This window comes from Borostomias antarcticus (assembly GCF_949987555.1).
Source record: "Borostomias antarcticus genome assembly, chromosome: 21".
NCBI lineage: Eukaryota > Metazoa > Chordata > Actinopteri > Stomiiformes > Stomiidae > Borostomias > Borostomias antarcticus.
This window is the reverse complement of record NC_140254.1, coordinates 8,959,262-8,984,261: the sequence shown is the minus strand read 5'-3', so window position 1 is coordinate 8,984,261 and position 25,000 is coordinate 8,959,262. Positions and strand designations below refer to the sequence as shown.

The 25,000-nt window shown below is 47.3% G+C and overlaps 1 protein-coding gene across 1 annotated transcript in view; it reads right to left on the bottom strand.

The window, feature by feature from the left end:
- Positions 1-25,000, bottom strand: part of csmd2 (CUB and Sushi multiple domains 2) — a gene marked incomplete at both ends in the record, with an annotated part of 339,405 nt that overhangs the window by 279,166 nt on the left and 35,239 nt on the right. The window contains 1 exon segment of the mRNA XM_084454911.1: positions 21,671-21,783. Within this exon segment, the coding sequence (XP_084311037.1) occupies positions 21,671-21,783 (113 nt within the window).

Here is a 25,000-nt window from a genome sequence, read left to right as displayed (position 1 = left end):
ACTGTGGAAATAAATAAAGGTCAAAATAGGCTAGCTAGTAAACAGAATATGTTTGATATAATGTTCCATTGCTGCGTTTGTCTGGAAAACAAACAAAGACAGATAGAACTGAAGCCCCTGACTGCGGTCAAAGACTTCAGCTAGCAGGCTACCGTTAGCTACAGTTAGCTTGTTACTAACAGCAGCTGCACAGGCAAATTAGCTACAGTAGATGGCTAACGACACCCATGCTTTTTATTCACAATAGCAACAATTGGATGCCTTAAACCACTAGCGGCGCCAGGATTTTGATTGTGGGTGGGCCTTCGGAAAAATGAATGGGCCAGTTAAAATAAGCAAAAAACGGGTTCCCCTTCATCTCCGTTTCAGCGCTTTTCTGCGGCATTGAGGACAGTGACTCCAGTGCACCGGTGTGGCTCTCTTGGGTCGCTGTCCTCAGCTATCAGTATTCCAGCCATGGGAATTTTGAATACCATCTGTCAGAAAAACTCCAGTAAGCCAGGACCAACGAAGCACGCACATGATTTTTTTGGGGGTGCGCTTTCAAAGCATGCCCTGATGGGAGGTTTCACGGCACCAGAAGGGCGCTGAGCCAAGGCTACTGATGTTTTTTGACACGTCAACAAAGGCCAATAATTTGAGAGCGAGCGAATAAGAGGGCAATATTTAGGCCGAAACAACCAAGCTTTTAGGGACACACTAAATAAATTATAGAGCCATTATATGACAACAATGGCCAAGCACCACGAAGAGGAATAACAGGACGATAAAATACACCCCCTTAGGGCACAGCACTCAATAGCCTACTCCCCTACTTCACTAATCAGTGTTTAGGCTACTACTAGCCTACTAGGCATATTAGCCCACCGCTCCAGGAAGCAAAGTTCACGCTCTCGAGTGCTGATTAAATCTAGGCAAAGCAAAACGCACATCCATAACAACTGGTAATTAATCACAAAAGACCTACCTTATATCGTAACCTAAACTTGTTTAATCCAATTAATTAATTTAACATTGGGACGGTTTATCCAATCAAATTAACCAAAACCAAATCAATTTGTGATTGATTTGCAACATCTGAACAAGAAAGTGTATATTTTACTTAGATACGGGTATTAGGCAGGAACCTTTTTTTAGGGTTCTTTATTCATTGTCAATAAACATAATTGTGTTTATCCAGGGCTGTTGTTTCATCCGGGCTCTGCAGTCTAACCAAGAAGTATTCTGATTTGGCCTATTGGTAACATATTACCTAGTAATATCCTTTTTAGTCATAATGGTTACACATGCTCCTGATGAAATGCATTGAAATGTGAACTATACTGTTTAAATATCATTAAAACTCTATCCATGCTTTGTCAAGTTCTGCCTGATCAATATTTATATCTCCATACCCTGTATATATTCCACTTGCTTCAGGGTAGACATTTCTTATTTTATTCTATTCCCAGGACGGGATTCGAACCAATATGACGCATATCTGCAGGACCTAAAACCAGAATAAAAACACGTTGTTTGCCTTAGCCAGTAAGCCTTCCCATGAAGGGCACAGTCCAGTGTGATCAGAGTGTAGCCGGCGACTGTGTGCACAGTTAAACTGTTACTGCTGAAACTACACAACCCAGCAAACACACAACGTCAGGGAGACATTCAGATCATGTCTTAATAACGTCCGTCGGTCCAGAACCCCATTTGTACATCTGCTGGAACCCCTCAATATTCAAACGTCTGGCTTGGACCCCTCTAAGACGTCTGTAGACGTGCAGAACGGGTTCAATATCTGAACGTCTAAAAAAAACGTTAATTCTGGCTCCTAATTGGATGTCTTTGGACGTCAGAAAAAGACAAAAAAGACATCTAAAAGACGTCTTTTAGACGTGTCTTTGCTCAGTGGGAACCCTCAGTCCTCCACCGTCTTCAATTACAAACATGCAAACAACCGTGAAAGTAGGCGTTACATAGATACGCCCTTAGAACAACAGTGTGATGACTATGGGCTTGGTGACCTCGTTCTGCTTTAGTAGGTGAGCCCTCTCTGTCATGGAGGCCGATGAGTGCAGCCCATTAACATCTTGATTGACGCAAGTTCTCGTGTGCTGTGACGCACAGGATTCCTGTAAATATAATCCAATCCACAAGCATCTGGTGTTTTACTGTATAATTCCGTACATTTTCTCATGAAACAATAGTTTGATAACGTTAGCTTACCTGCGGACGGAAATCTGTGTTCTTTACAACAAACACTCTCCCTCGTAGTTGACGTAGAAAACCAGTCTAGTCTCCTGGACTCTCTCATCATCTATGGCCATACTGTATCATCTACTGGTATCTCTCATCATCTATGGCCATACTGTATCATCTACTGGTATCTCTCATCATCTATGGCCGTACTGTATCATCTACTGGTATCTCTCATCATCAATGGCCATACTGTATCATCTACTGGTATCTCTCATCATCTATGGCCATACTGTATCATCTACTGGTATCTCTCATCATCTATGGCCATACTGTATCATCTACTGGTATCTCTCATCATATATGGCCATACTCTATCGTCTCCTGGACTCGACTCGACAGTCGGACTGGACTTGTCTACTGTATATGACGCAGCCATCGGACCTCACTAACGGTCACTACCCAGACTGCATTGCGAGAATGACCTTTATATCTACAATGTATTTAATATCAAAATCACATAGCTGCTGCCAATGTTAATTTAATAACATAAATGTAATATACATTTAAATAACATTAACATTAATTACAAGTCTTAATAATCAGGGCTCCCTTTAATAAGCATTCGTCTGTACATGATCTACTGTACATGAGACCACAATGTTTTACTCTGCATTTTCTAGAGTAAAATCGGGATCCAAAATGAAAAATAGATCTTTCAGTAGCAAAAAGGGCAGTCATTTATTTCCAGTATAAAGAGCATGGGAGATGCGGTTATTTAAGGCTGGAGATCATTCCAGCAACGTGCCGGCCAGAGAACACAGCACTTACTGGGCCCAAGACACAGCACTTACTGGGCCCAAGACACAGCACTTACTGACCGCAGGAATAGGGCAGAATAAGGCTCCTATTGAAGAAGTTGAAATAAGCAGTAATAACACACACACGCGCACACACACGCACACGCACACAGGGGCAGGGTAAAAGCAGATATTTTTGTCGCTTTCAACAGAACTCACAGCACTAAACAATGAACCTGTTAGGAGTAGCTTTTTTTGTTGCAAACCCTTCACTTATTGTCAACCTAGCCCGGTCTAATACACTTCTCTCTCTCTCTCTCTCTCTCTCTCTCTCTCTCTCTCTCTCTCTCTCTCTCTCTCTCTCTCCTGTCTCTTTCTATGCCTCTGCCTCTCTCTCTCATTCTCACCTCCTCACTCTCTTTCTCCCCCCCTCCCTCTCTCTTTATCTACCCCCCATCTCTCCCTGTCTCTGTCTCTCTCTCTCTTGCTCTCTCTCTCTCCATCTCGCTTTCACTCCATCTCTTTCTTCCCACCTCCCTCTCTCGGTGTTTAGGATGCAGAGTCAGTAGGTTCTGTCAGGGCGTAATCTGACAGGAGACACAGCAGGGAACTCAGAGGACCTCTCAGACTTGGGCGAAACAGACAGGCATGCCAGAGACACCTCACTGGGAGAACTCAGAGGACCTCTCAGACTTGGGCGAAACAGACAGGCATGCCAGAGACACCTCACTGGGGTAACTCAGAGGACCTCTCAGACCGGTGCAAAACGGACAGGCATGCCAGAGACACCTCACTGTTCACTCTACCTGACTGTGCACACACATACATACACACGCATGCGTGCACATACAGGTACACAGACACACAAACACACAACAATGCACACAAGTGTTAAGACGTAAACAAAGCAAACATACGAAATGCACACCCTTCATCTTTACCGACACATATCACTACAGTATCTATCTATCTATCTATCTATCTATCTATCTATCTATCTATCTATCTATCTATCTATCTATCTATCTATCTATCTATCTATCTATCTATGTGTCTGTCTGTCTATCTATCTATCTATCTATCTATCTATCTATCTATCTATGTACAGTATCTATTTATATCTATCTATGTGTCTGTCTGTCTGTCTGTCTGTCTGTCTGTCTGTCTATCTATCCATCTATCTATCTATCTATCTTTCTGTCCGTCCGTCCGTCTGTCTGTCTGTCTGCCTGCCTGCCTACCTACCTACCTACCTACCTACCTACCAGGGACGTGCACAGATAGACACGAGGTGGTGCTAGAGCACCTGCCCTTTGCCCTCTTGACAAGGCAAGTGCCCTTGTGAAAGTTACTTTTTATTTTTTATTTTTTTACAGTGTAGGCCTACTGTATGTGGCCCATGGTGACATCGATCAATTCTCGATTAAAAACGTGTAATAATAATGCCCCAAAATGCGTTGTAATTTTGCCAGCCCCCCCCTCCACACACACACACACACACACACACTCGCACGTGCCCCTCCCCTCCCTCTCTTCCTTTCTCAACGGTAAATGCAAAAAACGGGCACAAACGGAGGCGCGCTGCAGCAGCACTGCACACAGCACACACATCTCCTCACTGCCCTTTCCCCATCCAGAGTGCCCGAGTGATGACAGCTAACCAGCCAGGTAACACATAAACCAAACGAGTGTATTGTTTGCCCCCTAAGCCTCAGTTGCCAAACTATAACTTGCATTTATTTGTCTCTGTTGTGAAGTAAGTCTGATGTAAGTCGTATGATACAGCGGCAAACAGCTGAGCCTAAATTATCCGACTGCCCACCTGCGTAACAAGCTAGCTAATCATAATCAATTAATGGTAATCGGTAGAATTTGTTGTTGGTATACTTTAGCTGAATGTTTAATATTATGTAATAACCTTAGGGCTGCCAAGACACGCGCGTTCAGTCTCTTAGTAGTCTCACGCTGACACGCCACACTTCACAATTCTTACGTGGAGAAATGAGCAACCCCTACATACTACAGGCTCGTAGCCAGGGGTGGATCGAACTAATCGAACAGGGCAAAAGCCCCCCTCACCCCGTTAACAACTCGCGCGACAATCAAAATACTTAAATTATCTGTCATTATTTTTCACTGAGCACCTGCCCCCAAAATGTCTGTGCACGCCACTGCTACCTATCTATCTATCTATCTATCTATCTATCTATCTATCTATCTATCTATCTATCTATCTATCTATCTATCTATCTATCTATCTATCTATCTATCTATCTATCTATCTATCTATCTATCTATCTATCTATCTATCTATCCTGGGTGGCAAGGACATACCTTACTTCCATAAGATCCTCGATTTTCTGAAAATATTTAAGATAGAAGATCATTTCTAAAATCATCAAAATCATTTCTAAGCTCAGTTGACAACCCTAGTGTGAATGTGCAGGTGTTTGTTTGCGTGTGTGTATGTGTGTGTGTGTGTGCATGCGAGCGTGTGTGATGTGATGTCCGAGCGTGAGTGTTTATGCTTTTCCCTGCTGTTCACAGAGTCTCGCAGCGGCTAATTCATTCAGACCTTGTCTCACCGACCGCTCACCCTGAACGCAAACGAAACAAGCGAGGGACGAGCGAAGGGCTGGCCTCTGTAGCGAGGAGGCCAGGGGAAGGGCTGGCCTCTGTAGCGAGGATGCCAGGGGAAGGGCTGGCCTCTGTAGCGAGGACGCCAGGGGAAGGGCTGGCCTCTGTAGTGAGGAGGCCAGGGGAAGGGCTGGCCTCTGTAGTGAGGAGGCCAGGGGAAGGGCTGGCCTCTGTAGCGAGGAGGCCAGGGGAAGGGCTGGCCTCTGTAGCGAGGAGGCCAGGGGAAGGGCTGGCCTCTGTAGCGAGGACGCCAGGGGAAGGGCTGGCCTCTGTAGCGAGGAGGCCAGGGGAAGGGCTGGCCTCTGTAGCGTGGAGGCCAGGGGAAGGGCTGGCCTCTGTAGCGAGGAGGCCAGGGGAAGGGCTGGCCTCTGTAGCGAGGAGGCCAGGGGAAGGGCTGGCCTCTGTAGCGAGGAGGCCAGGGGAAGGGCTGGCCTCTGTAGCGAGGACGCCAGGGGAAGGGCTGGCCTCTGTAGCGAGGACGCCAGGGGAAGGGCTGGCCTCTGTAGCGAGGACGCCAGGGGAAGGGCTGGCCTCTGTAGCGAGGACGCCAGGGGAAGGGCTGGCCTCTGTAGCGAGGACGCCAGGGGAAGGGCTGGCCTCTGTAGCGAGGACGCCAGGGGAAGGGCTGGCCTCTGTAGCGAGGACGCCAGGGGAAGGGCTGGCCTCTGTAGCGAGGACGCCAGGGGAAGGGCTGGCCTCTGTAGCGAGGACGCCAGGGGAAGGGCTGGCCTCTGTAGCGAGGACGCCAGGGGAAGGGCTGGCCTCTGTAGCGAGGACGCCAGGGGAAGGGCTGGCCTCTGTAGCGAGGACGCCAGGGGAAGGGCTGGCCTCTGCCCACAGCAACTATCACAATCTCCCTCAGCTCATGGCCATTTTCTAAAGGGAATAAAGACTGGGAAAGAGCGTAACAACGTTGGTTTGTGTTTGTGTGAGTGTGTGTGTGTGTATGTGTGTGTGTGTGTGTGTGTGTGCGGTCTAATTAAATGGAAAGCTGTGGAACTATGCTACACTTTCCCCTTCTCTCTGGTGAGCAATCAGATGAGCGTAGCGGAGGTGTGCAGGCTCACTCGGTATCACGGATGTTTCCCCACATCCCATCGAGCGTGAAAGTCTCAAGGATGAAAGTCTCAAGGATGTGAACGCTTTGAAATATTTTCTGCGAGTATTTCATTTCATTAGAGTGTACGAACAGTTAGAAGTCATAAGAATGGAAATCATTTTAAATTTAAGACATAATATTAAGTCAGCAGATGAGATTTGCATAGTGTCTAAATAATCAAAAATTCACTCATGTAGTTATACAAAGTAAAAAAACTGAAAAAAAACTACTGAGTAGAAATACAATTAGGCATTGATGTGCTGTGTTGTACGGTCGTCAAAACCTATTTCCAGAAAGTTCTGTGCTTCTCCCTGCCTGCGAGTGAAGCTGAGAGTGTGTGTGTGTGTGAGTGATGCGCTCAGTGAGAAACCTGAAACGGTCTCCATTACCCGACGGAGGACCGGAGGAAAAACAATCAGCTGTTAATGAAGTGTCAGGAGTGTTTAACTGTGAGACGCGTGGCTCCTGTTTCCCACGCCAGACGCTAGTAATGGCCACAATCTGCCAGAGCCCAGACTTTGTCTGCCTTGAGGTGACAAAATGGCCGACATCTTCATGGTAAATAAATACATAAAAAAACAGTCTGTACACAACTCTCATAGGGCTCAATAGCATAAGGTACAGTTTGTGTTCCAGATTTAAAAAAAAACAATTGTTGTGCCTGAGGGAACCAGCATAGATAGTCATTAAAAACATCATCGGTTCAGACGGGAGGGAGTTTCTAAACTCGCACAACCCCGCCCTCCTGCAACAAACACAAAGTCCCTGTGTGGATTCCCTGATTACGATGCAGAAATGACTTAACCAAGGTCCCCTCAAAGATAAGTCCCCAATCTAGAGATGTGGAGCGGGAAATATCCCACAGGGTTAAAAAAAGATCACCTCAAAGTCTCACAGCAGCGCCTGCGTTTTGTTTGGTGATTACATTACCCACGCCTCATCTTCTGAGAGCATACTATTCAGAAGCAGTGGACCCTTTGGCATGAACACCGTCCCCCTCGAGGCAAAGACCCGCGCGAGGACGAGATGACCCAGCTATAACTTCAACTGCCTAGCTGACACTACAACCTCCAAAACAACTTGAACAAGTATGTTGTGTATTTGGAATGCACAACTTGAGTCAAAAAGTACTTCAGGAGAAAAATGCGGTCGAATCAACAATTTATTGAGCAAGCCTTTACATTGGTCAAATCTTCGGTATTACTCCTTTCTTTTACGAGCTGGCAAGCTTATATGTCCTGGCTTCAGGCCAAATATCACATGACAAACAGATTTACATACAAGGGATGTACACATGGTCACAAACGGTCAATTGATGCTCTGTCCCCCTCAGACCTGGGGCTATTGGTTCCTTCCTGGGATCATGTTACAAACTACTCACTTCAACGGTGACCATTAGGCCACGCTGACTCAGAGACAAAGACAAAGGGCCTCTGTTGAGCCTTGAATTAACAGTTCAAACTAATTTGAGGTTTGTTAATTATTCTATAAAAAGGACTGTAGAACGAGCCGTCGGCCTTTACACTACATGAGAGTAATACAAACGTGATTGATATAATGCAGTTTAATACAGTATAAAAATATACTACAAGTATGTGGAGAGAGCAAGTAGATACATGAATGAAACAAGTCTGTACATGACTATAACTAGTCAGTTATGTGAAAAGAACAATATGTTAAGAAAAATGTGCAGCAGATAGACAAAGCTGTATGCATACTAAAAGAGTGAAAGTACAGCTGTAAGCACTGCACAATTCAACAAGCCAACCAAAGAACTCCAACTCTGATGGTTCGCAGTTATGCGAACAACAACTCCCACAATTCCCCAGTGGAATTCATGGAGTTGCTCCGGTAACTTCCTCTGTCTATCTTTCAATTTGTTACTGAGGGCGGAGCTGAGGAGTCAAGCTGCTAGGTAGGACTTGTCACACTGTCATATTCATATGTAGGCAACAGTGACATTTTGCAAGGAGGACAATATTCAAGCTCAAAATGCCAGGCCACAGAGAAATGACATGCTCCAAACGTTTGCATGTTTTGGGGGATATTTGTGTTAGTCTGTCAAGGTTTCCCTGTTGAATTATTTCCCAAAGAGAATGTCAAAGGATTTGAAGGAAATGTTACGTAAGGTTTGAGAACAAAATGTTGAATAAGACACATTTTTGCACACGAACACAGACAAGATCCTCTCTCTCTCTCACTCTCGCTACCCTCACACTCTCTTTCTCTTTCTCTCTCTCTCTCTCTCTTTCTCTCTCTTTTTCTCTCTCTCTTTATCTCTCTCTCTCTCTTTCTGTCTCTCTCTCTCTCTCTCTAAAGGGCAGACTAGGATATCTGGTCCATATGGTGTGTGATTGCAAATAAATCCCAGAGTCGGAGCACAGAGATTGCAGGATAACAAAGTTAAACAACCATCTAATGTTTGTGTGGCATCCAAGTTCGGCCACCAGAGAACGACCTCTAACTCACTACACAATTTTTATTTTTATTTTTCACAATTGTTAACACACATTTCTCAAAACAATAATGGATTTCCTCAAAATTGCACACACTAAACTGAAAACCTCACACACGAAATGCTAAACCTGACACTTCCTTTGCAAGATGACTCTTTGCCATCAAATCTCTTAACTGTCCACAAAATGGAACTCTTGGTACACAGCCATATTTTCAAATGACACACACATACCATTCACTGAGTACACACAACTAAGCATTTGCTGCACACTACCAAGCATTTACAGCTCACTGAAGTGAGCACAGAAATGGAACACACCATATGAATGACAATGACTCATCCACATCACAGGCAATGTTCTCCCTGTCCAAGCAGCGTTGGAAGAAACACCTCGAGTGGCGCATGAAGCCCTGACAGGCCTCAACACTCACGTAGCCACAAGCCTCCTCCATGGCTTGGAGCAGTGGGACCCGGCCCTGTGGGTTCTGTTCATATACCTTCCACCTCCAAGCTGAAAAAACTCCTCAATGGGATTCAGGAAAGGAGAATAAGGTGGAAGGTATAGAACGGAAAAACGTGGGTGGTCCTGGAACCACTCACGCACTTGAGCAGCCCGGTGGGAGCTCACACTGATCCAGATGACGAGGTGATCGATCCGCTGTGGGTCATCTATCCGGCCAGGTGGTACCAGCAGGTCATCCAGGAAGGCGAGGAGACGGGCAGTGTAATAGGCCCCTAGGTGGGCATGACGGTGCAGCTCTTCCTCCTCCTTGTCCTCCTCCTCCTCGTCCTCCTCCTCCTCTTGCTCCTCTTCTTCTCCCTCCTCCTTCTTGTCCTCCTCTTCCTCCTCCTTGTCCTCTTCATCCTACTCTTCCTCCTCCTCTTCCTTCGCTCTCTCCTCCTACTCCTCTACCTCCTACTCCTCCTCCTCCTAGATCTATCTATCTATCCATCCATCCATCCATCCATCCATCCATCCATCCATCCATCCATCCATCCATCCATCCATCCATCCATCCTTCTTTCCATCCGCGTCCCATGTGTCCTTGCTGGCACACGCCGACCGGTCACCACAACAGTACGACACAAGCCACTGTAAACGCCACTGGCGGTTGACACATGCCACTGGTAAAGCCACTGGTGTCTGACGCATGCCACTGAACGCCACAAACGCCACTGGCGTCTGACGCCTGCCACTATAAACGCCACTGGCGGCTGGCACATGCCACTCTGATTGACACATGCCACAAAAGACAAAAGCGCCAATGGCCACTAGATGGCGCATGAATGCCTCGCCAGTGGCGTCGGGTCACCAGTGGAAAACGTTGGCGCCAGAAAATGTTCTCGCGCCTGTTGAAAAACTGTAACTGTTCCATGAACCATCCACGGTTGAAAAAAAGGTTCAGCCGCTACCATGGCAACAGTGTGTCTCTCCATTTCTCTCTCACGGGTCCCAAGCGTAATTAACTGTTCAGTCGTCATGACAGCAGCCTCTTGGAGCCGTCTGAACCTCCTATTCGTAGAATCTTGATGAAAAGCGAAAAGCTTTGCTACCGTCCGAATCGCGTCTGCGTTGAGAGCTTTGCTACAGTCCAAAGACCTCAAAATGAGCTCGAAAAGCTTTTCTTTGTAGTTTAGCCAGAGAAAGCATAGTCAAATGTCCTCCCATTAGAACTTCTCTGGCACTAGCAACCATTAGCTTGTCTAACAGCGTGCGAGTTATCAAGGCAAATTATCAGGTGATGACAAAGAAGTACGGGGAGGCGGCATTTAGTGTCTATGGCCCTCGCCTCTGGAACAGCCTCCCAGAGGGTCTGAGGGCACCACAGACTGTACGGACTTTTAAAAGTAAACTGAAGACGTATCTTTTTAGCCTTGCATTCCAGTAAACCCTGCCCCCTTCATATTTTACTCATTACTCTTTTCTTTTTTTTGTAATATTGTTGTATTATTGTGTTCATTTCTATATTGTACCTTGTTTGTTTATTTATTTTGGTCTATTGTCAAAGCACTTTGAATTTCTTTTGTGTACGAGAGGTGCTCTATAAATACAAGTTGATTTGATTTGATTTGAAGGCAGAATGACAAAGTAATAATGAATGAGATATTTTATAGGCACAGTATAGTCTGCTAACACCAACAACGGTATCTCTCGTGAGTCATACACACAGTTCACGTTCTCTCTAACTCATTCTTAGCATTCTTAGCTGCAGAAGGCACCAATGAAGGTTCTCCACTCCAGGCCTGCCTTAGTTATCCAACCAGTACACACTGTAGGCTATAGGCTACAGTACATGTCTAGTAATAATCGTCGCTACTCTAGAACGTTCTGCACTCTTTCTTCCCTAACTGGTCCACATGTAAGCCATTGACCACTCGAGGAAGTGGGTTACAGGGGATTTTACCACAGCTACGGGGCGTTGTTAGGCCCGACGCGACAGCCTCGAGTGGTCAATTGCTTTTCTACAACAGTGACTACATATATATATATTCACAAAAAACACTCAGTAGTAACATTCAATCATTTATTTACTGATCATTCTTCTCATTTTAGTATTTACTAAAATTAGGCTATAGTTCTGAATTAAATGGTTGCCAGGCAACATAGGCTATCTCGCCTATTTGGGTTGGCCTTGTTCACATAAGCCATAAGGCATAATTCGGGTGGTTCACGTTTATTTGAATATTTCCAGCTATGGTGCAGTTATTAAAACAGTTCTCCAGAGCACTCGTTTTTGCTGGTAGGGGAGTGGAAGTGTTGGAGTCGGACTGATGAGTGCATTTTTGTAATAGGATACGAAAAAGGTGAGGTTGCTGCGAGTGGTTGCTACGCAAAGCATGGCCTACCGCTTGATTTTATCAATGGCCTCGTCAATGAGATTGACGGCGCATTAATACTAATTGTTATGCGGTCGCAGCAGTGGGTTACAGAGTATTTTACCACGGCTGCTAACCAATCAGAATCAAGTATCCAGCTCTCCGTTGTAGAATCATGCCTCTACAATGCCAGTCAGAAAGTGAGTAGCATCTTAAGTAAGTATGTAAGTAAGTAAACTTTATTTATAGAGCACTCTTCACAGAACGGATGCACAGAGTGCTTTACAGTAATAAGTTAAAATCAAACATAAAATATGCAATCCAAAAACACATTAAAACCAGAAACAAAAACAAAAAAAGAACATTGCAAGCAGCAAAGAGTATAAATTATAAATGACCAAAGGCCTGACTCTGAACAAATGTGTCTTTAGTTGTTTTTTGAACATACGTTCAGAAGGTGCAGCTCTCAGGTCCTGGGGAAGAACGTTCCAGAGCCTTGGGGCCACCGCCTCAAAGGCTCTATCACCCTGGGTTTTTAGTCTGGTCCGGGGCACCGCCAGGAGGCCCTGGTTGGACGAACCCAGAGACCCACTCAGCAAGTAGGGATGAAGAAGCTCTGAGATGTAAGCTGGGGTGTGGAGAGCTCTGAGATGTATGCTGGGGTCTGGAGAGCTCTGAGATGTATGCTGGGGTGTGGAGAGCTCTGAGATGTAGGTTGGAGTGTGGAGAGCTCTGAGATGTAAGCTGGGGTGTGGAGAGCTCTGAGATGTATGCTGGGGTCTGGAGAGCTCTGAGATGTATGCTGGGGTGTGGAGAGCTCTGAGATGTAGGTTGGAGTGTGGAGAGCTCTGAGATGTATGCTGGGGTGTGGAGAGCTCTGAGATGTATGCTGGGGTGTGGAGAGCTCTGAGATGTAGGCTGGGGTGTGGAGAGCTCTGAGATGTAGGTTGGAGTGTGGAGAGCTCTGGGATGTAGGCTGGGGTGTGGAGATCTCTGAGATGTATGCTGGGGTGTGGAGAGCTCTGAGATGTAGGTTGGAGTGTGGAGAGCTCTGGGATGTAGGCTGGGGTGTGTTCGTGGAGAGCTCTGAGATGTATGCTGGGGTGTGGAGAGCTCTGAGATGTATGCTGGGGTGTGTTCGTGGAGAGCTCTGAGATGTATGCTGGGGTGTGTCCGTGGAGAGCTCTGAGATGTATGCTGGGGTGTGTCCGTGGAGAACTCTGAGATGTATGCTGGGGTGTGTCCGTGGAGAACTCTGAGATGTATGCTGGGGTGTGTCCGTGGAGAGCTCTGGAGGTGAAAAGCATCATGGACTAGGAGTGTGGGTGGAATGGGACTGCAGACATGACTGAGTTTCTCTAGCGCTTCACCCTCTAAGGAACATGAATGCACCAGCACCCTCCTCTCTACAGTCCAGTAGCTCTCTGTCTGACACTCATCACAAGCCGGTCCCACAGCGCTGTGTAGAACCAACGCTTTGAGTCATGATGTCAGAGCCGGTCCCACAGCGCAGTGTAGAACCAACGCTTTGAGTGATGATGTCAGAGCCGGTCCCACAGCGCAGTGTAGAACCAACGCTTTGAGTGATGATGTCAGAGCCGGTCCCACAGTGCAGTGTAGAACCAACGCTTTGAGTGATGATGTCAGAGCCGGTCCCACAGCGCAGTGTCGAACAAACGCTTTGAGTGATGATGTCAGAGTAAGTAAGAAGATGCAGAGTGCAAAACAAGAAAGATGGAAATGAAAATAATTATATTAAATTCAATGAGGCTTTATTGGTATGACCATACAAAATATAGTATTGCCAAAGCACACACAAAAGGTGGTGCAATTGTATAATACAATGAACCCTTGTAGGTTGTTAGGGTTTTCCGCATTCAGAAGAGGTTAGGGGGTCTGCTGGACCCATTGGGGTTTCAACCCACAACTCAGCCCCTGTGCAGGCTAGAGACATTCTGTCTCCACCGGAGAGATCTTGAGGGTGTCCTTTAGGTCACTGACCTACCACTAGCCGGCTCCGACCTGAGGGGGCGGAGCCTCACCAACACGCTTTTATCCTAACTCCACGAGCCCCACTTCTCAGCCTCTGTGTGGGCTAGAGACACACTGTCTTCACTGGAGGGTTGCTGGTGGGTGGCTGTGATGTCACTGACCTTCCCTATACTGACTCTGACCTCGGAGGGCGGAGTTTCGCCACCATGCACGCCACGAATCCAACAACTCAGCCCTTGTAAGGGCTAGAGACACACTGTCTTCACCAGGGTTGTTGCTTGTGGGTGGCCAGGTGGTTGCTGACCAGTCCCCAATCTGCATTGGCCCAAGGAGGTGGAGTTGTGGGATTCGTGTTGCGTGGTGGCGTGGTAGCGAAGCCCCGCCCCTTTGGGTCGAGAGTGGTTGGGGACAGTTTGGTGCGCTCAGGGCTGTCCCTGTGGACCCCCCAGTGCGCGCATCATGTCTCTGGCACACGCGGGGGCTGGGTTGTGGGATTTGTGGTGGTGGTGTGTGGTGGTGTGGCTCCGCCCTTTACACGCCCCCTCAACCCCCCCCCCCCCCCTCCCCTCACAATCCCCCTCTCCACCCCCTGTTCAGGTATTCTAGTCTCAGGTAGAAGGAAGGCAGGGTAAAGCAATGCATGCAGCAAGCTATTTGGTCCTATTCCAATGTTCACACTCAAGCTGTAGTGTAGGCTACTGTCCTTACATTTACATTGGACCCCAACCCCTTCTGTGTGATGTAAATGTGTAGGGGGGGGTGTAGCAATAAAATCTATAATATTAAATATTAAAATCTATAATATTAAAAATAAATAATTATATAAGCAAAACATAGAACAGGAATCTTATGTTTACATAACTGATGAACGTTAGACCAATATCAATATCACAACAATAACAATGGGGGGGGGGGGTGGTATTAACTATGCCAAAGAGTAAGCCTACTGTAGTTTCTAGTTTTCTTCCACAAATTAGTTTGCTAAAGTCCCCTAAAGTCTAGGGACGCCACTGCCCCACTAACGTACGTGGGCGTACTATGGAGGATCGGGAAAATTGGAAACGCTAAAGGAGGGCTCAGCCGAGGACGACCTAGAGAGATGAAGGCATTATGGGATGGCAAACCTTGCGGTCGTAGGAAGGCAAGGCATATAAAAAAATGTTGACGGCTTCCCTGGAAATGCCCTGTTTCTGACAGAGAGACACAGAGAGAAGGAGGATTCTGTGATGCTACGGACCGCAGAATCCAAACCCAGTAGCATCGGTCACTCTGGGAGAGGGATGGAGATGTAGATAGGTCACTCTCTCTCTCTCTCTCTGTCTCTCTCTTTCTCTCTCTCTCTTTCTCTCTCTCTCTCTCTCTTTCTGTCTCTCTCTCTCTCTCTCTCTCACACACACACACACGCCTGGCGAGAAGAACAATCCAGTTTATTTTTGTCCAGAACAGAGGAGACGACATACACTGGCTTTCACAGCCCTGCCAAAGTATTTTGAAAGGCTTTTTAACAAACAGCTCATTTGAATTAGTGCCCAATTAGCACTCAACGCGTGTTACTAATCAGCATAACCTCCTCTGTTCCCACCCACCCGCACTCTGGCCAGGACGGCTGAACGTTGCGCGCCGTGGCTCCGTTCTAGACGGGCTCCATTACGAGGATCGACGACTGAACGTGTCCCACGCAATCCTCTCGCTGTCTCGTGCCCCAGACAGACACGCAAAAACACACACACACACACACACACACACATGGGCGCGCACGGACACACGCAACGCCTTTGCAATATGACTGCTAATGCGACCTCTTCGCGACACTAATTTGTTTACGTGCGTTCCGACGGCGTGTTTTGCTTACGAGCGGAGCAGATGAATTCAAGCCTGGGGGGGGGCACTGGTCACATTTAATCAGATAAGCCGAGGGGCCCGTCGTTCTCCGCCAACGCAAGACAATAAACCAGTGAGTGTTCGCTGAGCACTAATATAGTCCTTAGAGAGAGAATAGAGAAGACAGAGGGAGGGGGTGGGAGAGAGAGAGAGAGAGAGAGGGATGGGGACAGCTTGACGTATACACTAACAAACTAGTGTGTCATAGTATTTCCACAACAGCGAATGCCAAAGCCTCCCACACAGATACAGAGATGCGGGGAACGCTTCCGCTTGGCCAACCGCTCCACTTATAAGGAACGAGACACACGGGAGACAGGAGGAGACGAAACAAACTGGAAACAAACTGAGTGACTGATGGCCTGTCTCACCCCCCCCCCCCACCCCCCCCCCACCCCCCTCCCTATACCCTCCCTTTATTGGTTGACATTCATAAATCTATCATGAGAATATCGAATCCATCTCATAAATAATTGAAATTCCTTCATTACTCATTCCTAATGCCAGCTGGAGACGGTTCGGTGTCACTGCTATGCCGCTGCTGAACTTGACATAAGCAGGGATTCTGAATCTCAGAATAGAGTAGAATTTTTGCAAAGCATTTAATGATCCCTCCATAAACAAGGTGAGGTTAGGAGTCAGCTGCGCTTCCAGTCTAGGGAAGGGTCTCTCCACAGCTATGGACGACCCCGTCAGGAAGACCACTGACTGTGAGGCGTGACAGAGAGAGAGAGAGAGAGAGAGAGGGAATGAGAGAGAGAGAGAGAGGGAGAGAATGAGAGGGAATGAGAGAGAGAGAGGGAGAGAGAGGGAATGAGAGAGAGAATGAGAGGGAATGAGAGAGAGAGAGGGAGAGAGAGGGAATGAGAGAGAGAATGAGAGAGAGAGGGAGAGAGAGAGGGAGAGAGGGAATGAGAGAGAGAGAGAGAGAGAGGGAAAGAGGGCATGAGAGAGAGGGGGTAGGGGATGGTGAGTGGGGCAGACAGAGGGAGAGATGAAAGCCCTCTTGTTTTGTCATGGTGACTTCAAGAAGCTATCTGCCCAATTTGGACCCTCTCTCTCTCTCTCTTGTTGTGGAAACTAGCAGTGTTTAGAGGGTCGTTTGGCCGTAAGGTCAAGTTGGCTCGGCTGAGGAGAACAACTGGAAGCGAACAGCGAACTCAGTTGAGGTCCCTAGTGAGTTGTGCAGGTCAGAGCGTTCTAGACTGGAATGTCCCATTTCACAGTATGTCTCAATAACAAGATTAATATCTACTCACGTAAGTTCCAAGAAAACCATTAGCCTTATGTGACGCACACACTGAGTTTGAGGATCTGCATATAAAAGGTGATGAGCCCAGTTGGGCTGGGGGCTGTATCAGAATACTTTTGAAGCTGTATTGAGTGTGTTACCGTAATAAATACCCGTAAAGGCTGAAGGACTTGGGTCTCCTGTGAAGTTTTGTACTTTCAGAAATTACCAACACTCTCTCTCTCTCTCTCTCTCTCTCTCTCCATGCACTTTAGATCTAGTGGGAGAGATTTAAGCTAGGGGTTGTTTTGAATCAACCACTGGTAGTCAAGGCATCATCGTTTTAAAGACTATTTCTGCCTGTCCAGACTAAAATGTTCCATTTTCAAATTAAAACTGGGTCAGCAGGTATTTCAGAAGTCTGTTTTAGGGGTTCGCAAACACCAGAGATGGAGTAGTGAGGACGCCAGGCGTAAGTGGAGCAAAAGTTATGTTTTAAAACTAAAACATATTCGTATAATAATACCACCCCCAACCTCTCAGACCTCAACAACCAAGCCATCACTCGCAAAGCACACACCATAGCACATGACCCCATGACCCCAGTCACCCCCTCCACCCACACTTCACTCTGCTTCCATCAGGCCAGGATACAGAGCCCTGGCCTGGGAACCAGCCCGCTTCACTAAGAGCTTTGATCCCTCTGCCATCACACTCCTCAACAAGACACCCGATAATAACCCCCCTATCATCCCATGCAACATGTATACATGTATGTATATATGTGTAAATATGTCTGTGTGTTAATGTATGGGTAGTCGTCTTGGTGTATATGTGTAAATGTGAAATTGAATGTGGGGTTTTGGGGGGTAATGGGTTGTAATGTTGTGTGCTGCACTTTTTTGTACAGTTCAGTAAATATGAATTTCCTGCAAAGGACAATAAAGACTAATCTAATCTAATCTAATCTAATCTAATAAACAGAATGTGAACACAAAGTTTGAATCCCAAAAGAGATTTAAAAAAGGAATACAAGAGAACGTCAAAAAAAGTCAGTTTGGGGTTACCATGGGGGTAGTCATGGTGTGGTTTGTTTTTATCGGGGGAACAAACTGCTGCACCAGCGTTGCGGCGCGGGCCGAGCTTCACACAGCTCTGAAGAACAGACCCACCAGGCCGGGATACAATGGCCCCACAGGAGAGACCAGCGGGGGGTTGACCCCCCCAGCCCTGCTGCTCCACGGGGGACTGATTAAAACCAGCAAACAGCGTAAATAGTTGAGCGCTTGATAGAGATGTGGATACACGACGGCCCACACGCGTGAGGACATGGGTAACGGTCAAACAGCACCACTCTACCAGGCTTAACATCGGCTCGCTATCCCAACCTTCCCCTGCTGCTAGAAGACCATCAATAACACTGAGGAAGCAAACATTGATCTAGCGAGCAACTCTACACAATAGAATAATGTAGACGAAACAGGAACAATACCAGATAGAAATGTAAGGCTCTATTTAGTCAGAGAATAAGCAAAATTATCTTTAATGTTTTTTTTTTTGGTTGGTTTTATTTTTTTGGGGGGGGGGTCATTTTGAGCCAAGCCAAACAACCAACTATTTTTGCAAACATGAGAGGACATGGAGGCAGAGAGGAGACAGGGTGGCCTGTCACCGGACACAGCTGCGAGGGAAAGAGGTGCGGAGAGAGAGAAAGAGAACGAAGGGCAAAGCGACACCGATAACCAGAGGAGACGTATTCCAGGTGAACGCCAAGCAGGCCAGTCAAAACCAATTTCACTACCTGACCGTCTGAATCTCTCCGGTCTCCAGTGAGCACCGTCCTTCCCTGCTAATAGGAATCAGGGCTCTAGCCCCAGAACAGGCCGGCGACCGGGAGGTCAATGATCCCGTGAAGGCCTTTGATGGCCCCGGGGGGGCCAGAGGGAGAGTGGAGCGAGAGAGGTAGGGATTGAATAAGAGAGTGGAGGGAGGGAGGGGAGTAGGGCTTTCATCCCTTTAGTTCAAATAAGCAGGAAATTGAGAGAGTAGCATTTGAGGAAGAGCTCAAAAGACCTCTGTTGACACATCAAAATATCCATAAATTAGCTCTCACTCACAAATCAAGGCCGCACGACAAGCCTTACAGATTCTACCAATCTCTGTGTGTGTGTGTGTGTGTGACTGTGTGTGTGTGTGTGTGTGTGTGTGTGTGTGTGTGTGTGTGCGCGTGTGTGATGAGCTGAGCTGGCTGCGAGCGGGTTTGATCTGAGCGTTAATTGATATTGCTGCTCATAATTCTGCTAATGTTTCACATTTCCGCCACAGCCCATCGTTTGGATGGAGGGATGAAAGAGAAAGTCCCGCTGTAGAGAGAGGCGGATGGAGGGGGCGTTCATTATCCTGATCCTCTCTCTCCTCACCACTTTACCGCCAGACAAGTCGCCCCGCATCGGAGAGAGACAGGGGGTTTCTCCGTGTGCATGTGAAATACCAACGAGTGCACGGAAAGGCATATGTACTGTGTGTGTGTGTGTGTGTGTGTGTGTGTGTGTGTGTGTGTGTGTGTACATGACTGGCTACCATGTACAATCCACTGAAACAGTCTGGCAAGTAGACAGCTCTGATCTCCTGTACCCTACCTCCAACTCACCTTCCAATTACCATGGCAGCCTTAACCCAGACACAACTTCTTTTGTCGGTACAGCACTCTCTCCCCTGTCATGTGACATGGGGTTATAGTACAGCGGGGCCCTCCACTCCCTTGTGACAGGGGTGACAGGTAATTACTGTGACACGCTGATTTCCCAAGGTGCCGAGCAGGGCCAATAACCTCCCCACCCCCGAAACCTGTCTCCATGGTACCCAAGTCAGTCACCTCCCGTGCTAACGATTACACATACACTTAGCCGGGAAGGCGGGAGACGAGCGCTCGATACCTCCACGCAGCAATTACAGCATGTCGTTAACGAGACGGACCCGCTGTCGAGTCCAGCTCGCTCCTCCACGCGGTTCAGCAGCTGTACTCGCCAGGGATGAGAATTAGGAAGGGCGTCCGGGATCCAGATATCCTACTTACAACCCTGCCAAACCAGAGCTCCGCCTACTGATCCCACAATGCACACTGAAATGATGAGAAAGCAGTGCACTGTGGGTATTGGGTGTAGTCGAGATCAGTGGCGGCTGGTGACTCAAAAAACTGAGGAGGACAGGAAGAAGAGAGGCGAACCGCCCATGGGTGCCGGGGGGCACTTTCCCTCAGTCAGTTATTCTTTGAAATATCAGCTTTAAAATGTGGATTTACAGTCAATTTTAGCATATGAAGAACTGAATAACACTTTCTTTAACTACATGCAGCATTTATGTATCCTATTCATGATCAAATATTACAAAACAACAATTAAACATTGCAAGCAATAGTTTTTGTAATGGATTGTACTCTTCTCTACTACTCCTAATAGAAACCTCATATCCTGTCTCATTTGCATGTAGACGACGAAGTAGGAATACATCCATCTCTGGAGATAACGAGGGCACATTCCGCTCGTCATCTACACCTGTCACACCACTTTTGGACTTTCAACATGAGCACCCACAACCAATCGCAGGCATCCGAAGGCTAAAAATTCTATGAAACCGCGAGTGATATGATACGTCACAGTCACGACTGTTCACACACGAGGACGGAAGAACGTTCTCCTTTGTGGCGTCATGGAACGTCAATTGCGGTCCCCAAGTCACCCGCTATAGAACCAGCGTTCCCACGTCGCTATAGATTCCCAAGGTTTTCCGATCAGGCTAATTAGCCTAATTAGTCCCCTGCTCGTCGTTCTACCTACGTGAGCTTTCAACAAGCATCATTAATACTGCACCATCTCTTTATGGGTCATAAAGCGCTCTCAGTCAAAAGAAATATGACAGACAAAAAACCCCACAGTCAGCCAAGCCTAGCCTGCCGCTAGGGCCTCGGGGACAGAGGTGCTAAACTAGCTGGGTTCCCTGGTATGGAATCAAACCATGCATATTCATATAATTAACCTGTCACACAATAATCATTTGAGGCCTGGGGTATGTCGATCTTGGCGTGTTGAGTTCACGCTCTGGTATGTTGGAGGGAGTTTGTTCAGAGCATGTGGAGGGAGGCAAACATGTGACGGTGTTAGTGGGAGCTACAATATTGCAGAGAATCGCCAATAGAGATATATTCGATGAGCGGCATACTGTAGGCTGAGATCAAGTGAGGCACGATGCCCTTTCTATTCAAGGGCAACATACAGGATGTACAAGAGAGGACAGACCAGAGAAAGAGAAAGAAGTTTAAAAAAGACAGCGACAGCAAGATAGATAGAAGAGGAGTTCATGGAGGTCAATCAACTGTCAAGTATCTGCTTTAGCGTCTTATGAGCTTGATCATCTGATCAGAAATATGTAGAGAACGTTTAGATCAAACTTAAAACAATGATGCACTAAGATAATTGTATGCTTGCGGGTAATGTATTTGGTGGATGTTTTTCTATTAGAATGTTGTGCTAGCATATTAGCATACTGGTGCTAATAGGATTGTATTGCATTGGCCTTACCTTCGTAGCCGGCCTTGAAGCCTTGTCCACTGACAGCATAGTCCGACAGTAGCCATAGTGTGAGTCTCGGTCCGGTACTCACTATGGGTGAAGGCAGCTGGAACCCAGTCAACCTACGGAAACATGGAAGGGCCAACGTCAGGATAATAAATAAACCTGTTAGTGGCTTCTTCTTACAGGGGTATGTTGGTATGACGTGAAACTATTTTCTAAAAGAAACAGCAAACCTCACTAAACATATTAAATCCCCAAATGCAGGAAGTGAATATCGCACAAGTAAGTCCACTCAACATTCTAATCAGCATAAGAAACGGTGAGAGCTTTCATGTTTATAGGTCAGCAACTGACACTTACCACTAGCAACAAGTAGCCTACTACTAGCAAGAAACACGACTGCTAAATAGCAACATGTAAGATTCAAGATTCAATACTTTATTGCAATATAACTTTCAGGTCGTTAGGAATTGTAGCCTACTACTAGCAAGTAACACTACTGCTAACTAGCAACATGTAGCCTACTACTAGCAAGTAACACTACTGCTAACTAGCAACATGTAGCCTACTACTAGCAACTAACACTACTGCTAACTAGCAACATGTAGTCTACTACTAGCAACTAACACTACTGCTAACTAGCAACATGTAGCCTACTACTAGCAAGTAACACTACTGCTAACTAGCAACATGTAGCCTACTACTAGCAACTAACACTACTGCTAACTAGCAACATGTAGTCTACTACTAGCAACTAACACTACTGCTAACTAGCAACATGTAGTCTACTACTAGCAACTAACACTACTGCTAACTAGCAACATGTAGCCTACTACTAGCAAGTAACACTACTGCTAACTAGCAACATGTAGCCTACTACTAGCAACTAACACTACTGCTAACTAGCAACATGTAGCCTACTACTAGCAAGTAACACTACTGCCAACTAGCAACATGTAGCCTGCCATAGATATGATAATGTTGCCTTCCAATTAACCTCCCTTGAGAAAATGCAACAATGAAATATTCATAGATAACTGAAAAGCCCTCTAGCGAATGTCACAGGCTGCAGATTGTTTGAAAATGGTTGAGGTGTGTATTTGCTAGACAAATCAGCTGGAGTGACCTACAAGCCCCCAGAGGTGTCAGCCTGTGTGATCTCTTATAGCTGAGGACAAAGGACAAAACGTTTCATTGAGCATGCTGCACACACACGCTGCACACTCATCAACACTCACACACACACACAAACACTGCACACTCACCAACACACGCGCGCGTGCGCCTGCAACCTGCAGTACACTGTGTGTTCAAGTAAGTGAGTGTATGGAGTCTGCATTTCCTTCAGTTCATTAAGGGATTTTTGGGGGTGTTGTGGGCATACACACACACACACACACACACACACACTTTACATAAGCGACCACACAAAGGCATGCGCACAGAGGCAACAGATGCAGCAGGGCCATAGCCACTGCAGAATACAGCATGGACCGGAATAGCGCTCTGATATGCACTTTAACTACGGGACACATGTTGGTTTAACCAGGCCGTCGTCCAACTGAGGTCGAGCGCTGTCTACGGAGCGGGGTCCAGAGGGACAGGGTCCAGAGGGACAGGCTAGGGGATGGAGGGGTGAGACAGGACGGAGAGAGGTGAAGGGGGGAACGTGGGTAGAGTATAACGGTCTCTGGTCTCCCCCAGTAGACTGCACCTGTCTGGAGCAGGTCTCCAAAGAGAGAAAGAATTAAGGGTGTGTGTGTGTGTGTGTGTGTGTGTGTGCATGTGAGTGAGTGTGTGTGCATGTGAGTGTGTGTGTGTGTGTGTGTGTGTGTGTGTGTGTGTGTGTGTGTGTGTGTGTGTATGTGTGTGTGTATGTGGGGCAGAGCTGGGGTCTATTAACAGTGCTTTCCACCTGGGTGACCCCAGCATCATTCCAATGATAAACCTCTGCTTCCAATTATCCCATCAGCACTCCAGGGAAAGTCTGCATCACACAATGAGAGAGGGAGGAGAGAGAGAGGAGGGGGGGAGAGAGGGGGGGGAGAGAGAGGGAGGAGGAGAGAGAGAGGGGGGAGAGAGAGGGGGGGAGAGGAGAGAGAGAGGGGAGAGAGAGGGAGGAGGAGAGAGGGGGGGAGGAGAGGAGAGAGGGAGGAGGAGAGAGGGGGGAGGAGAGGAGAGAGGGAGGAGGAGAGAGAGAGGGGGGAGAGAGGGAGGAGGAGAGAGAGAAGGGGGAGAGAGGGAGGAGGAGAGAGGGGGGAGTGAGGAGGAGAGAGAGGGGGGGAGGGAGGAGGAGAGAGAGGGGGGGTTGGGAGGGGAGAGGGAGGAGAGAGAGAGAGCCAGAAGAGAGAGTGGAGAGAAGGACTGGAGAGAGAGTGGAGAGAGGAGGGAAGAGAGAGTGTAGAGAGGTATGGGAGAAAGAGAGAGAAGAGAGTGAGGAAGGGAGAGACGAGGAGGGAAAAAACAGATAGATTAAAAAGGAGTGAGAGAGGACGATGGGAGAGGTGGTAATGGTGTGAAAGCAGAAAGAGAAGTGAGAGGAAATGAAGAGTGGTCAAACACACACACACACACATACACACACACACACACACACACACACACACACACACACACTAATGATGAGAGAGGAAGGGGGCAGTGTCAGTCTCTGCAAACACAATGCATTAATACTCATCCCTAAACCATGCAGGAACACACACACACACACATCCATGGATGTGTCAGTGTGTGTGTGTGTGTGTGTGTGTGTGTGTCTGTGCGTGCGCGTGTGTGTCGTTGATAGCTGTAAACACACTGGCTAATACTAAACCAGGTCGCTCGTCATTAAATCTCATTGCCTGGGGGGGTGGTGGGGTGGGATGCGTGTGTGCGTGTGTGTGTGTGTGTGTGTGTGTGTGTGTGTGTGTGCAGGGCGTGGAGATGGAGTGCTGAGGTGGCTGAATTTCTCCACGAAGGAGGGAGAAAAAAAGGAGTTGCAGCAGCAAGATTTTGACAGGTGAGTAGAGAGGGGAGACATTAGCCAATGAATGATGGGTGAAGAGAAAGGAGGTTTGATTGGGTCAACGTGTGTGTGTGTGTGTGTGTGTGTGTGTGTGTGTGTGTGTGTGTGTGTGTGTGTGTGTGTGTGTGTGTGTGCGGGTGTGTGTCTAACCCAGGACCATGCTATATGGAACCCCCTGGCTATAACTCCCCTCACCCTCAAGGCCATGGTCTGGTGCTATGGTCTCCTGTAGGCCGTATAACTCTCCCCTCTGACTGGCTTACACACCCGGCGCCTGATTGGCCGACACAGCCAATGAGAGCGCCGCCGACGTACGCCGCACAACCACGGGG